Here is a 16,621-nt window from a genome sequence, read left to right on the forward strand (position 1 = left end):
GTGCCCCAGAGGGAGAGAACAGAACAGGGAATCATCAAGGGATTCCTTCCCCCATCACCCATTCCCAGCACCTGACAAACAGAGGTCAGAGACACCATCCCTATCCATCCTGGCTAATAAGTATTGTTGGACCCAACCTCTATGCATTTATCTAGTTCTGTTTTGAACCCTGTTAAAGTCCTGGTCTTTAATTCTTTACTAATTGAGTCCTGTATCAGGTGCTCCATTATCTTGCTTGGGATCATTATCAGGCTGCTGTGCCTGTAATTACTCAAACCATATCATTTAGCCTTTTAAAATATTGGCATATTTGTAGCTTTTTTCCAGTTTTCTGGAACTTCCTCAGTGTTCCAGGACTGATTGAAAATCAACATTTAATCACCCAGCAAACTCCTTAGCCATTTTTAAAAACTTTTGGATCCTATTGATTTATCCACAGAGGTTAGCTGGCTAGGAAGAATGTTATAACATGATGAGACTGCATCTGTTCCCCCTCCCTCAACATAGAAGAAAAATATTTATTGAATACTTTTGTCTTTTTGTCATTATTAGTCCATATAATATTGGATCAATAGCATTGTCAGGATTCTTTTTGTTCCTAGCACAGTTTAAAAACTCTGTCCTTAACTCTAGTAGCAATAGACTTCTACTTATCAGTTTTCTACAATTCCTATCTTCTGATTTGCATTCATGGATATCAATTTCTCCTGTCTTCCATATTACCATTTTATTTGTTATAGCTACCTTTACTTCCCTTCTAAACCAGATTGATTTTTAATAAGTATAGTCTTCTTCCTCAATTGTGGTTTTTTGTATATTTAGTAAGGGATTCTTAAATTATGCCCAAATATCATTCATATTTATTCTAATTAAATTCTCCTGCTAGCTGATTAGGCTCATACTTACTTTCAGCTTTGTGGAATTGGCCCCATTAAAGCATCAGTTAGGGTGTGTGTGTGTAGGTGGGTGGTATATAATACATACATGCAATTTTACTAGTTTACTACTTTATCCTGCTTGCACATTATAAATGTAACTAAACTATTAGTAATTTTTAGTTCTTTAATCAGTTCCTCTTAGGAAAAGGTCTAATAACGAATTCTCCCATGTTGCTATCATGGTTTAGTACTAGCAACGAGAGACCTCCAGCATATGTCACTCCAATCAAAGTCCCTCCCCGCCAAAAAATCATGCAGCTTTTTCCCTACATGCTGTAGATAGGCCAGTAAGGAGCTTTCATCTTGTTCCCAAGTGTGATTTGGTGGTCTGTAGCAGACAGCAACTAATACGCCATGTTGTGCTTTACCTGTTAAAACATTGATCTGTAACCATTCAAGATCATTTTCTTCTTAGCTATCTGTGGCCCAGAAACAGGTAATGTCATTTCTGACATAGTGCCACTGCCCTTCCCCTTATGTCCGGTCAGTTATATCGGTTGATTTCAACATTCAAATCAGATCATTTCACCAGGTTCAGTAATGCCAACTAGACTGAGAGTATGCTCAGAACTGAGCAATTCCAGTGCCTCTGGGTCAGGGAAGCCGGCAGCCATGCTGGGCCCCTGGGCACGAGGGGTGGGGCCAGAACATCCAGCCCTGCGGGCTGCCCGGAGTGCTGGATGCCGGCTCCCTTGGAGCCCCCTAGAGCATGTCCTGCGGCACGCCAGGAGTGATTTCAAGGGCCCCCAGCTCCAGGCTCTTTAGAGTCACTGGGCCCTGGCAGTTGCATTTGTCCTCCTCAGCCCCCATCAGCAGGCCCACTCTTATTTGTTGCCCAGGCTCCTCGCATTGGTACATTCTTCTTGTCTCTTGATTCCTTCATTAATGTTGTTCTTGGCATCTCGACTTGTGTGCAGTGTCCTCATTTCTTACCTCTTTATTATTATTATTATTATTTATTAATAATAATTTACTTTTGCTATTAGTCTAACCCCATCCTGACTGCTCTTGCCAGCCTGTCTCTAAGGCGCTTGGTCTCCTCTTCCTGGAAGGTACATTTATGTTCCGTGAAAACAAAACTCTCCACTGCTCTTCTTCAGCGATCCACTTCTGGAACCGTCTTCCTTTGCGTGTGAAAGGAAGAGGGTTAGGCTCTTAAATCAGTCAGGCACGATGCGGAGAGCAGCAGCCCCTAAATGCCTTTCAAAGAGTTCTGGGCCTCTGTGTTTGTGGTGCACATATCTCACTGGGGTTTTTGCGGAATCCTGCTCCCTGGCCACAGCTGGGACCCGGAGAAGCCCTGACAGCTGATGTTGACATACTTTTCAGCTGCACTGCTGCTAGCCACTGTAGAGCTGGGGGGGAAAAAATGGGTGTTCAGTTGGCTGTCAGGTCATGTATTTTCAAGCAAAACTTTGGCTCAGGTCGAACCATATTCAAAACTTGTGAAAAATTTTGGCAAATAACGCCCCCCCCCCCCCACACACATCTGTTTGGGGACTAAGAAGATGCTGCATGCGCCCTAAAATGGATTTCTTTGGGCACTTGTAAAGGGTAGATGCCTCCAGAGGCGACTTGCATTATAACCTTTAGCTTAGTAATTGCACCACTTCCCTGGGATGACATGAGCTTCAGTCCCCCCCTCTACCTGATGAGGAGAGAGGATTTGAACTTGGGGGTCTCATGTTTCAGGAAAGTGTCCTGATCTCCAGGGTACAGAATCGTTCTCCCCTTCAGCTGGACTGCAGAGCTTAGGGACTTAAATGTGGAGACCAGGGGTTATGACCACACTTCAAATGCTACAGCTGCAGCTTCTCCACTGTAGCTCTCCAGTGTACACATTCAGTACAGCAAGAGAAGAGATTCTGCCACCACTGTCATTTATCTGCCTTCTCAAGAGGCGATAGCTAAGTTTAAGGAAGAATTCTTCTGTCAGCTTAGTACTGTCTATATTAGAAGCTAAATCGGCATGGCTGGGTCTCTCCAGACGTGTGGATTTCTGCCCCCCACCCTCTTCCCCCAGACATGTCACTATGCTGATGTCAATTTTCAGTGAAGACCAGCCCTTAGAATTGATTTGAGTCAAGGGTGCAAAACCTTTCTGGAGTTTGTATCTCAAGCGTGAGTAAGAAAATTGTAGGGAAAGGCTCCGTACCTAACTGGCTGAATAACCACCTGAAAGAATTTTTGTTGTACAGATCAGAAAGTGTAGGGAGAAAGTGAGAATTGCCTAAGTCAAAGGAATTCCTTGCAAAGGGAATTAAAACAAATAATAAAAGGATAGAAATAAAGAGAAAAAGTCAATAAATGGAGCCTGTGGTGGGCAAAAAGCGGCTCACAGGCTGGACACAGTTAGCCTGGGTTAGCCCCGACGGGCCGTAGGATGCTTTATTTACCTGTATGTCCACAGCTCTCATTGGCTATAGATTATTTACCAGTAGGAGCTACAAGAAATGGTGCAGATCAGGACACCAATTCCTGCAGCTCCCATTGGCCAGGCACAGCAATCCACAGCCAATGGGAGCTGTGAGATGCAGGTAAATAAAGCATCTGGTGGCAGCCAAGGGTTGACCCTGAAAACTGCATCCAGCTTGCTGGTCACTTATTGTCAACCCCTGCACTAAGCAGTGAAGATGGGACAAACTATTCAATTTTTGGTTGTGCCTAGAATATCCTTAACTACTTTGCCTCGGCAAAGATGATAATGTAGATCACAGGGGCAAAGACAGGTTGGCAAATGAGTGAAGTATAGAAATGGGAATGACTTCATCCATGTTGGAAGCAAAATTTGGAGTTTAATGCGCACAAGGTTAATGGGGAGGAGTCCAGGTAATATCCATCCCAGAATACCAAAAGAACTGCCATATGAAATTGCAAGTCATGTAGCAAGAATTTTTTATGTCTCTATCAAAATTGGGGCATGGTACTGTATGAGTGAGAGTAGTAAATACAGTATTTTTAGGGGGCAAAAAGTAATCTAGTCAATTACCAATTTCTTAGTCTGACTTCAATAGTATACAAGGCTTTAGAACACATATTCAAGTAAAGAATAAAGACACGGAGCTAAATGAAAAATGGGATAAAATACAACATGGATTTACTAAATGTAGACCGTGTCAGACTAACACAATGTCTATCTTTGAGGTAAAAGATGGTTTTGGGCAAGGGGAAGGTGGTAGAGCAAATCTGTCTGGACTTCATTTAAGCGTTTGACATAGTATCAGATGACTGATTGTTAGTTAAGTTGGAAAAAATGGGGTTTGATACAAGAATTGTAAGGTGGAGAACAGGGATGTTACACTAATTGGTTAACTGGTAAGCATATGCCTTACCGGCATTCTTAGGGTGTGTCTAGACTACAGGGTTTTTTTTTTTTTTTTTAAAGTGGCCTTTTTTAAAAAAAACTTCCCCTGCACCTAGCCTGCTGCCAAGTTCTTTTGAAATTAAATCAAAAGAACACGGCAGTTTTTCGACTGCGGTAAACCTCATTTTACAAGGAAGAACACCTTTTTTCGAAAGTGTTCATTCAAAAACAGGCTTTCTTGAATGCAAACAGGGATTTTTCAAACGAGAGCATCCAGACTGCCTGGGTGCTCTCCTTTCGAAAAAGCATCTTGCTTTTTCAAAAGAAGTGGTTTCAGTCTAGAAGCTCTCTTTCGAACGAGGCTTGTAGTCTAGATGTAGCCTTACTGGCTAAATGGTTAACTGCAGGGTTCTTCCCATAGTGGTTTGGCTGACAGGACCCCAGCCACGACAGGCAGTGGGGCCGAAGCAGCCCCCGCAGCCATGGGGAGCTGGGGCCAGAGCAGCCCCTACCGCCCACAGTGGATGGTGAACCAGTTAAATTGTTTACCTGGTTCTTGGTGGTTTTTCCATTCCTAGTGGAGAAGGAACTGGGTAAAGGAGAGATGACCAAAAGTTGTGTTGAAAGGAAACTTTCAGGGCTGGAAGGAGGTAGCAAGAATTCCTCAAGGATGTGTCTTGGGACTGATCTTGTGCTAAAGAAATGTTCTGATGACACAAAGCTGGGAGGCATCATCAATACAAAGGGGGACTGGAATATTATGTAGGATGAATTGGTTGGACTGGAGCAATAGAAATTGGATGAAATTGTAGAATCCTAGGAATGGAAGGGACCTCGGAGGTCCTCTAATCCAGTCCTCTGTACTCAAGGCAAGGCCTAAGAATCATCTAGGCCATCCCCAACAGGTGTCTGTTTAACCTGCTCTTTGTGGAATCTCATTGGAGATTTTTGACTCCTTAGGCAATTTATTCCAGTGCTTAACCCCCCTGAGAGGAAGTTTTTCCGAATATTCAACCTAAACCAAATTAAAAAGCAAAGTAAGAGAACCCCAAAAGAGCCACCATGGCTTAAAAACCATTTAAAAAGAAGCAGTGAGAGATAAAAAGGCATCTTCTAAAAAGTCAAATCATAATGAGGAAAATAGAAAGGAGCATAAACTTTGTCAAATGAAGTGTAAAAATATAATAATAAAAGCAAAAAAGGAGTTTGAAGAACAGCTCAAAAAGTAATAGCAAAATGTTTTTTAAATACATCAGAAGCAGAAAGCTGGCTATACAACCAGTGGGGCCCTTGGATGATCGAGGTGCTAAAGGAGCACTCAAAGATGATAGTCATTGCGGAGAAGCTAAATGAATTCTTTCCTTCAGTCTTCATGGCTGAGGATACTGGAGAGATTGCCAAACCTGACCCATTCTTTTTAGGTGACAAATAGAAGGAGTTATCCCAGATTGAGGTATCATTAGAGGAGGTTTTGGAATAAATTGATAAATTTAACAGTAACAAGTCATTGGGACCAGGTGGCATTCACTCAAGAGTTCTGAAAGAACTCAAATGTGAAATTACGGAACTACTAACCGTGGTTTGTAACCTGTCCTTTAAATTAGCTTCCGTACGTAATGACTGGAAGATAGCTCATGTGACGTCAATATTTAAAAAGAGCTCTAGAGGTGATCCTGGCAATTACAGACAGGTTAATCTAACGTCAATACCGGGCAAATTAGTTGAAACTGTAGTAAAGAATAAAATTGTCAGACACATGGATGAACATAATTTGTTGGAGGAAAGTCAGCATGGTTTCTGTAAAGGAAAATCATGCCTTACTAATCTACTAGAGTTCTTTGAGGGGGGTCAACAAATATGTGAAGAAGGGGATCCAGTGGATACAGATTTCCAGAAAGCCTTTGACAAGGTCCGTCACCAAAGGCTCTTAAGTAAAGTCAGTTGTGAAGGGATAAGAAGGAAGGTCCTCTCATGGATTGAGAACTGGTTAAAAGACAATTAACAAAGGGTAGGAATAAATGGTAAATTTTCAGAGTGGAGAGGTAACTAGAGGGGGTCCCTCAAGGGTCAGTCCTGAGAACTATCCTATTCAACTTATTTATAAATGATCTAGAGAAAGGGGTAAACAGTGAGGTGACAAAATTTGCAGATGATTCCAGATTGCTCAAGGTAGTTAAGACCAGACTGTGAAGAGCTTCAAAAAGATGTCAACAAACTAAGTAATTAAGCAACAAAATGGCAAATGAAATTTAATTTTGATAAATGTAAAGTAATGCACATCGGAAAACATAATCCCAACTATACATACAATATGATGACTAATTTAGCTACAGCTACTCAAGAGAGATCTTAGAGTCATTGTGGATAGTTCTCTGAAAACATCCACTACATGTGCAGCTGCAGTCAAAAAAGCAAATTTTGTCAAAAGCAAAACCATGGTACGCCCACATCTTGACTACTGTGTGCAGATGTGGTCACCTCATCTCAAAAAAGATATATTGGCCTTGGAAAAGGTTCGGAAAAGGGCAACAAAAACTATTAGCGTTTTGGAACAGGTCCCATGTGAAGAGAGATTAAAAAGACTTTTGGACTTCTCAGCTTAGAAAAGAGGAGACTAAGAGGGGTGGGGGGATATGATAGCAGTTTATAAAATCATGACTGGTGTGGAAAAAGTGAATGAGGAAAAGTTATTTAATTGTTCCAACAATATAAGAACTAAGGGTCATCACGTGAAATTAATAGGCAGCAGGTTTAAAACAAACAAAAGGAAGTTTTCTTCACTCAGCGCACAGTCAACCTGTGGAACTCTTTGCCAGAGGATGTGGTGAAGTCTAGTACTTTAACAGGGTTCAAAAAAGAGCTAAATAGATTCATAGAGGTTTGGTTGATCAATGGCTATTAGCCAGGATGGGTAGGAATGGTGTTCCTAGCCTGTTTGTCTGCAAATGGATGACAGAAGAAGAATCACGTGAGGATTACCTGTTGTGTTCCCTCCCACTGGGGCATCTGGTATTGGCCACTGTCGGCAGACAGGATACTGGACTAGACGGACCTTTGGTCTGACCCAGTATGGCCATTCTTGTGTTTCTGATGTTAAACCTCTCTTGCTGCAATTTAATTCCATTGCTTCTTGTCCTCTCATCAGAGGTTAAGAACAACAATTTTTCTCCTTCCTTCCTGTAACAATCTTTTATGTACTTGAAAATTGTTACGTGTAGACTAAGCACACTCAAGTCTTTCAATCTTTCCTCGGAGATCATTTTTTCTAGAAGTCGTTGCACTTCTCAGATTTGTCCACCTCTTTCCTGAAATGTGGTGCCCACAACTGGACACAATACTCCAGTTTAGGCCTAATCAGAGCGAAGTAGGGTGGAAGAATTACTTCTTGTTCTCAATTACAACATTCCTGCTAATACATTCCAGAATGAGGTTTGCTTTTTTTGCAAGAGCGTCACACTGACTCATATTTAGCTTGTGGTCCGCTATGACCCCTAGATTCCTTTCTAGACAGTATTCCTTCCTAGACAGACACTTCCCATTCTGCATGTGTGAAATGGATTGTTCCTTCCTAAGTGCAGTAGTTTGCATTTGTCCTTATTAAACTTCATCCTGTTTACCTCAGACCATTTCTCTAGTTTGTCCAGATCATTTGGAATTTTAATCCTGTCCTCCAAAGCAGTTGCAACACTTCCCAACTTTCATAGTACAAAGTGCACAGTTATGCACTTAAAGACTAAATCCAAGAATTTCTGCTGTAAACTGAGGGCAGGGGACTGGACCTGATGATCTCTTGAGGTCCCTTCTAGTTCTAATATTCTATGACTCTATGAACTGGGGCCTTGTCAGTTGGAAATGGCAGGAGAGTAGAGCAATATGAATGTAGTAGTGGATCAGCGGATGACTGGGAGCCATCTATGTGCATAGCCATGGGAGAAAAGGCAAATAAGTCCTCTGATCCATCCTAGGAGTGCATTTTCAGTAGAAAAAGGGTAACATGAATGTCAATGTGTAAAGCATTGGTAAGATCTCATCTAGACAGATATCTGTGTAGAATTCTGGTTATTCAGGTTCAAGAAAGATTAATGCAAACTAGAAAGACTGCTTTGTGGAGCAGTGTGTCCTGGAACCCACAAGGGGAGAAGCAATTCTTCCTTTCGGGTACGTTGACACAGCAGTGTTATTTCGGAATACCTGATGTTATTCCAAATAACATAGTGCATGTCTACACAATAAGCCTTTATTTTGAAATAATGTTGAGCTGGAGGACTTCTTACTCTGACTCCTGCAACCTTCATTTCACGAGGAGTAAGGGAAGTTGAAGGAAGAGCGTTCTTCCTTCGACTTCTTGCTGTGGAGACAGTGCCAAAAGCCGAGTTAAGCTATTTTGACTTAAGCTATGCAATTGACGTAGCTGAAGTTGCGTAGCTTAATTTGACTTGAGCTCTGCTGTGTAGACGTACCGTTAGTTTTAAGTAAAACATAGGATCCGGCCCAAGAGGTGAATATAACTGAAACTCTTGGGAGAGGCGATAATAATGTGTTTTAAATTTAAATTTAATGTTCTTTTAGGGGGGGAAATATTAAAGAAACCCATCACAGTAGCATTTATGTATTTTATTTTTTAAAGGGACTACAGAAAAAAAGAAGATACAGTCACAGAGGTGAAATGCTTGTAGACTGCATGGAACATCATATAAAACACCATAATAGAAGCTCAAACTAATGTATATCCCAAATATTAAAAAAAAAAGTCAGCATGGCTAAACAGCAGAGTAAAAGAGAGCAGATAGAGGCAAAAAGGCATCCTTTGAAAATTGGAAGTCAGATCTGAATGAGAAATATAGGAATGAATATAAACTCTGTCAAGTCGAAAATAAAAGTGCAAGGCAGCAGGCCAATAAAGAGTTTGAAGAGGAAATAGTCAAGAACAACAAATCTATTAGCACAGGTTTTTTTGTTTTTTTTTAAGTACATCAGAAGCATGAAGCCTGTTAGTGAGGCCACTGGATGATCAAGGCACTAAAGGAGCACTCAAGAAAGACAAGGCCATTGTGTGGATTACATGAATTCTCTGCAACAATCTTCCCTGCACTCAGCGAGAGCCCCACAGTCAAGTCATTCTGTTTAGGCGACAATTGAAGGAACTATCCCAGAGTGAGGTGTCGGTCGAGGAGGTTTTAGAAAAAATTGTAGTTTGTAGTAAGTCATGAGAACCAGATGGTGTTCTACCCAGAATTCTGAAGGAACTCTAATTTGAAATTGCTGAACTACTAGCTCTGGTATTCCACCTATCACTTAAACCAGCCTCTCTGCCGCATGACTGCAGGATAGCTAATGTAATGCTGATTTTAAAAAAAAGGCCCCAGAGGTGATGCTGGAAATTGTAGGCTGGTAAATCTAATTACACAGACAAAATCATTGGTTCTAAATTAGCTGCTGCCACTCAAGAAAGAGCTCTTGGAGTTATCATGGTTGGTTCTCTGCAAATATCTGCTCAGCGTGCAGTGGCAGTCAAATGCCAACAGACTATTAGGAACCGTGAGAAAAGGGGTAGCTGGTTTCAGTTTTATTATCATAATGCAACTTAATACCATGGTGTACCCACACCTTGAATAGTGTGTGTCATTCAAGTTGCGTCATCTTGAAGATATATTAGAATTGAAAAAGATTCAGAAATGCACAAGGAACGTTATTAGGCATATGAAACCGCGTCCATACAAGGAAAGATTTAAAAGATTGGGACTGCTCAGATTAGAAGAGAGACAACTAAGGGGAATATGATAAATTACCATACAATTAAGACTGGTATGGAGAAAGTAAATAGGGATGTGTTATTTGCCACTTTATATAACACGTTATGGTCGTCATAAAAATAAATAGGCAGTAGATTTAAAATAAAAAGGAAGTACTTCTTCACACAACACACAATGAATTTGTGGAACTTGTTGCCCTGGAAAGTTGTGAAAGCCAAAAAAGTCACTGGGTTCCAAAAAGAATTAGATACGTTCATGAAGGATAGTTCCACCGATGGCTGTTAGCCATGATGGTTGGGCTCCCTAAACCTCCAAATGCTTGAAGCTGGGATCAGATATGCTGGAATGCATCACTTGAAATTGGCCTGTTCTGTTAATTCCCTCTGAAGCATCTGGCCCTTGATGCTTTCAGGGACGGGATATTTGGCTAGATCAGGGGTGGGAAAAGGGGCCTCTGTGGCCCGGATCTGGCCCTCCAAGTGGGTGAATCCGGCCAGTGGAGGCCTTGCTGCTCCCCTGCCCCCAGGCCAATTAGGGCCCAGGGGTGGGAAAGTGCCCAAAGCCGCCTCCCGCCCTGCCAGGAGCACATGGTGCTTTGAAGTGCAGCGAGCTGCTCGCAAGGTTGGGGGGAGAGCAAAGGAGGCTTCGCGTGCTCCCCCGCCCCCAGGCCAATTGGGGAAGGGGGGCAGCATGAAGCTTCCTTTGCCCTGCCCCGGCCCTGCGAGGAGCCCATGGCACTTCAAAGTGCCACGTGCTCCTTACAGGGCGGGAAGAGGCTTCAGGTGCTTCCCTGCTCCCAGGTTCTGATTGGCCTGGAGGTGGGGGAGCGTGCAAAGCCTCTTCCAGGGCATGGGTGCCTAGTGGGAAGGGGGGGCAAAGGGGCTCCCCCACCCCCAGACCAATCATGGTTTGAGGATCCAGTAGCCCCTTCCCATTTAGGTCCCACCCCTTCCTGTTTAGGCCCCATCCCTTCCAGGATGGCCTTGGGCTACTTAAAAAATTTTTGAAGTGGCCCCCTGGTAAAAATTCTTGCCCACTCCTGGGCTAGATAGACCATTGATCCGACCCAGTATGGCTGTTATGTTCCGTACTTAGGACTTGAGCTTGAAAAAAATTTCCAGCACCACTGAGCACAAGGATGAAGCCTCCCTGCCCAGGTAAAACAAAACTTAGACTTCTTGGCCCCCAGTAAGGACACCCACAATTAAAACCTGTTCACTGTTTTGTATTCTATTTCTTTATAGTATTGTCAATCAGCTTTCTAGTGAAAGAACTTTTCCGATTGTAATTCACTCCTTTTTCCTGGTTTCCCTTTCTTGCTTCCCTCCTCTTTTTCTTAACTATTATCAATTATGTCTTTTTGTCTGTGTTGCTTTAAGTATGTGGTGTCCCTTCTTTTCCTTCTCCTCTTCAGTGTCCTTTATACCTGGTGGTTTTCTTTCCTACATCTTGTACCTTCTCACCCATATTTTCTATTTCATATGTCTTCCACTTCCCCCACAGATCTGTCTTTCTCTGCCTGTGTTTCTGTGTTTTACTTTCCCTTACTCAATTTCTCACTCACCCCTCGTACCTTCACCCCTTCTTTTTTTTCTTCTATATTTCTTTCCCCCGACAACTTTATCCATCTGCCCACAAACTCCTTTCTGCATCCTGGTCTACCTAAAATAACAGCAGCCCTTGGACTGCTCTGCTTCATCAGTTAAAACCCCTCCTACAAGAAATTATTAGCAGTACTACAGGTCCACTTTCCTTTCTCTTAAGGGAATATTGGCTCCTGTATAACTTATCTCTGAGGCTTTCCTTTTTGCTCATACTGTTCAGGTCCCTGTATGCCCCCGCCCCCTTTTTTTTTCTAATTCCTTATTGCCCCCAGCAAGTGAGGTTTTCAAACCCTGATTGTTCATTCAAAATTGTTTCTCCCCCTGAAACTATTGATAGTTCTTTTTTAGTACTGCCCCCAAACTATTTTTATACTTTAAAACAGTGGTACAAATCATGCATGTGCAAGAATGGTAATTTTCTCATCTCGCAGTGTACACATTTTGTCTGCTCAAGCCACAAAAAAGAAAATTATCACTCAATCCATTGGTCCCATAAAATCAGCTTCTTGTCTGACTTTATTATTCCTGGTTTCTGATTTGACAGTCAGTAATCTTGTCCATTGAACTGATGAATTTCTCTTTCTGCTGCCACTTTTCACCGTCTGCCGGAATAGTGATATATTCATGACATGCTAGAGAAAATGTTTCAAATAGTATAGCAAAAGGCAGCCTGAGGCCCAACATGCAGAATTAGGGCCACACAGGATCCTATATAGCAAAAACTTTGTTGGAGGGAGATAACAAGGTTTAAAGAACAGACAGTAGCAAGAAATCCAGTGTACATGTATATCCAATATACAGTAAACTTCCGATAATCTGGCACCTTTGGGACCCAGGGGGTGCCGGATTATCAATATGCCGGACTATCGGAAGGGGGGGCTATGAAGGGTCTGGGGTGGGGGGGATGCCACCCCAGACCCCTCATAGCCCCCCCTTCCGATAGTCCAGCTCTGCCCCAGGCGTCCCTGATTCAGCCACTGCTGAAACTGACCAGCAGCGGCTGAATCGGGCATGCCTGCAGCAGAGCAGCTGGAGTGCTGCCGGGTTGGTCCGGTAGCGCCGATCCTTGGTGCAGCGAGACCAACCCGGCAGCACCCCAGCTGCTCTGTCCCAGGCGTCCAGATTCAGCTGCTGTTGAAACTGACCAGCGGCTGACTCCAGGAAGCCTGGGGTAGAGCTGCTCTGCCCTGAGCTTCCTGGAGTCAGCCGCTGGTCAGTTTCAGCAGCGGCTGACTTGGGGACGCCTGGGGCAGAGCAGCTGGGGTGCTGTCGGGTTGGTCCAGTAGCTCCGCACCTCGAGTCAGCTGCCTGTCAGTTTCAGCAGCGGCTGAATTGGGGACACTTGGGGTGCTGCCCGGTTGGTTCCGCAGCCCCGAGGGGCAGCGCTAGGGGACCTACCTGGCAGCGCCCCAGCTGCTCTGCCTCCGGCTTCCTCGATTCAGCCGCTGGTCAGTTTTAGCAGCGGCTGAATCTGGGAAGCTAGAGGCAGAGCAGCTCCAATGGTCCGGCTGTCCGGAGCACTTCCGGGTTCCTGATGGTGCCGGACCATCAGGAGTGCCAGACTGTCAGATGCCGGACTATTGGAGTTTTACTGTACATGTGTCCATTAAAAATAAATATAAAAGCGGTGTATGTTTAGTGGATGGGCACAGGTGGCTTTAAAGCAGTAACTGGTATAATTGTCAACATTAAGCAGATAAATAGGCAAACATAGTGGCTCATTGTAAGGGCTAATAATTTTTTTTTCAAAATAGTCTTTTTTACTTTTGGCTAACGTGGTTTATCTCCCTCAACAATGTGCAAAACAAACAAAGGAGAAACTATTGGTTACCATGCCTGTGACTGTGAATTGAGACATCCTTTAGTGGGTCTGTCATGCTAAGAATCTTTCTACTAAAGAGAAACCAATTGGATGATGACATGACGTATAGTAATACTAATACCGGTACATTTGGACTTCGAGGTCCCTTTGCTTTTAAAATACTCTTGGTGCACACTAAAGCAATGGTCAGAAGACTGGCAAGATGTCAACAGTTCTGATTTTGCACAGCCTGGTAATGCCCAAAGGGTACCATTCACTGACAGTTTGTTCTACAAGGAACGCGTCAGTGTATTTCCTAGAGGTGTTCATCACAAAAATAATCGCATGTAGCACTAGCTCACAATCGCGAAAGGCAAAAAAGTGAATTAGTATGCAGCCTGTACTGTACTTTCAACCCTGAAAACACTACTTTTAAGGTCTCAGGTTTCCAAAGTATTTTTTTTAATCCAGAGTGCACCAAATTCAGCACAATGTGGATGGGATACAGCCAAATTCTATGTGTTTACACACAGGTCTAATTTGGTCCCATATTTCTATCTCCTCTTAGTTTTCTCTTAAGTCATTTACAGCATCTTGTAAAAACTAAGCAACACTTCATCTGGTGACAGAGTTCTTAAGTTATTTATTTTTCTACCATTCCCCCTTCATCTGCAGTTTCCTTATCTACAAAAAGCTGTGTTGCTCATCATATGAAGGAGGCCAAGAGAAAACTAGCTAGCCCCAACATATGGTATTAAAAAACGCGTGGAAATTTTATTTGGTTTAGTAGAAGGGTTGGTGAAGAGGAGAAGCATACCAGAAAATGGCACTAAACTGAGTATTAAGGTCTAAATTCAGTAACAAGAAGCATGGATAAAACCAGTGCAGTTCATTTAAAGCAAATTGTGTACTTGTAATGAAGCATTAAAAAGAAATAAATGTTATTTAAAAACAAACTTCCAGAAGACCATATTTCAGAGACCTTTCCAGTCAGCCATGATCTCAATCTCTCTGGCTATGTCTGCACTGCAGGCTTTTTGCACAAGAACAGCTGTTCTTGTGCAAAAACTTGCAGTGTGTCTACACTGCACACGCATTCTTGCGCAAGTAAATTTACAGTAAAGTGTCGGAAAACAGGGCTTCTTGCGCAAGAGTTATTCCTCTCCCCATGAGGAATAAGCCCTCTTGCATAAGAGCTCTTCCACAAGAAGGCAGTGTAGACAGGAAACGGGTTTCTTGTGCAAGAAAGCCCTGTGGCTAATAAGAGCTCTTCCACAAGAAGGCAGTGTAGACAGGAAACAGAGGTTTCTTGTGCAAGAAAGCCCTGTGGCTAAAATGGCTATTAGAGCTTTCTTGTGCAAGAGAGCATCCACTCTGCCATGGACGCTCTTGCACAAAAGCACATGGCAGTGTGGACGCACTGTTGTGGAAGACCTTTTGCACAAGAACTCTTATGTAAAACAGTTCTTGCTCAAGAAGCCTGCAGTGTAGATGTAGCCTCTCTGTTTTATCCGGTTGCTCAGCACTGTGGTGTCTGAGCATATCAAATAAATAGCAATAAAGAAATGCTTAGTGGACCTCATAGAATCTCTGGCACTTCTCCCTTAGGATAATATCTCTGCTTGGGGTAGGATTTTTGGTTTTGGATGTATTAACATTGGAAAAGGTTCAGAAAAGGGCAATAAAAATGATTAGCGGTCTGGAACAGATCTCATATGAAGAGAGATTAAAAAGACTGGGACTTTTCAGCTTAGAAAAGAACGGGGGCGGGGGGGGGGGGAGTGATAGAGGTCTATAAAGCCATGACTGATATGGAAAAAGCGAATAAGGAAAAGTTGTTTACTTATTCCCACAATATAAACTAGGGGTCACCACATGAAATTAATTGGCAGCAGGTTTAAAACAAACAAAAGGAAGTTTTTCTTCACGCAGCGCACAGTCAACCTGTGGAACTCTTTGCCAGAGGAGGTGGTGATGGCTAGGATTTTAACAGGTTCAAAAAAGAGCTAGATAGATTAATGGAGGTTTGGTTGATCAATGGCTATTAGCCAGGATGCGTAGGAATGGTGTCCCTAGCCTCTGTTTCTCTTGAGGTGGGTACCGGGGGGGGGGGGGAGGGGGGGGAGATCACGTGAGGATTACTTGTTGTGTTCCCTCCCTCTGGGCATCTGGTATTTACCACTGTTGGCAGACAGAATACGGGGTTGGATGGACTGTTGGTCTGACCCATGATGGCCATTCTTATGCTCCTATGATGTTTTTCATAGGGGGTTTAGAAGTAGAAGGAGGGTGACAGTATTGTGATTGTCATTTTCATGGTGGAAAAGTCTTTATGAAGACAAACTGCTGCAGATGGCCAAGACCCAGTCTACGCAACCAAGTTGACCTAACTATGGGAGTGTCTGTACTTCAATTTTGGCTCCCGCCGATGTAAGCGCACTACGTGGCCATCTGAATCTCTCTACCTCCGAACATGGCATAGAGTCGTGATCAGTATAGTTAAGCTGATGCTAGGGATGTAAAATCCATTAAGTATAACCGGACAGCTGATTAAACGGGGACTGGCAGGGAGGCTGCTCCACCTGTCTGCCTCCAGCCCCTCTCAGGGCTGCAGCAGCCCTTTGTCTGCAGCTGGCTGCTGGCAGAGCGGGGCTGCTCCTCAGGTACCGATTAACTGGTAAGCATCCCCAGTTATCCATAACATCCCCAGTAGATGCAGCATCAGTATCAGCACTGTGTTGCTTGAGTCAACTCTTACTGGCTTTTAGGAGCCACCTCACAATTCCCCACACTGATAGTATAATCAGTATAAGTTCTGATGGAGATGCACATCTCCAACACAAGAAGAAAAGTGTGGACAAAAACGAGCAAGGTAGTTATTGTGGCGGCTGCATGCTGACGTAAATTAGGCCAACTTAATTTTGTAGAGGAGACATGGCCTAGATAGTTTTGGATCAAGGTTCCTGTTCTTGTAGTGAAAGTTTGCTCCATAACAAGCCAGAACTGTGTTAGCAAATAAGGGTTGTGACATCAGTCAGAAAAATTCAGTATCAAGATTATAATTCTTTTTAACTTTCCCTAGATATACAAGAATTTGAGTTTGATGATAATGTGATGTCAGCTTCCCTATGAATTTGGGAGAAGCCAGCAGGGTCGTCTTCCATCTAGCTTCTATATCAGGAAGAAGAGTTTTGTATCATTCTGAAAAGAATATGGGTACG

The 16,621-nt window shown here is 43.1% G+C and overlaps 1 protein-coding gene across 9 annotated transcripts in view; it reads left to right on the forward strand.

The window, feature by feature from the left end:
* ATXN7 (ataxin 7) overlaps window positions 1-16,621 on the forward strand; it is a 178,632-nt gene that overhangs the window by 45,059 nt on the left and 116,952 nt on the right. For 2 of the 9 annotated variants that reach the window (XM_075938491.1, XM_075938497.1), the window contains exon 1: window positions 16,477-16,616. The exons of the other annotated variants lie outside the window; for them this stretch is intronic. In XM_075938491.1, the coding sequence (XP_075794606.1) occupies window positions 16,529-16,616 (88 nt within the window). In that variant the 5' untranslated portion in view covers window positions 16,477-16,528. Of the gene's footprint in view, window positions 1-16,476; window positions 16,617-16,621 lie in introns of those variants that run through there. 9 annotated transcript variants of the gene reach the window in all.

The sequence above is a fragment of the Pelodiscus sinensis genome, chromosome 11 (assembly GCF_049634645.1).
Source record: "Pelodiscus sinensis isolate JC-2024 chromosome 11, ASM4963464v1, whole genome shotgun sequence".
In the NCBI taxonomy this organism is placed as follows: Eukaryota; Metazoa; Chordata; order Testudines; family Trionychidae; genus Pelodiscus; species Pelodiscus sinensis.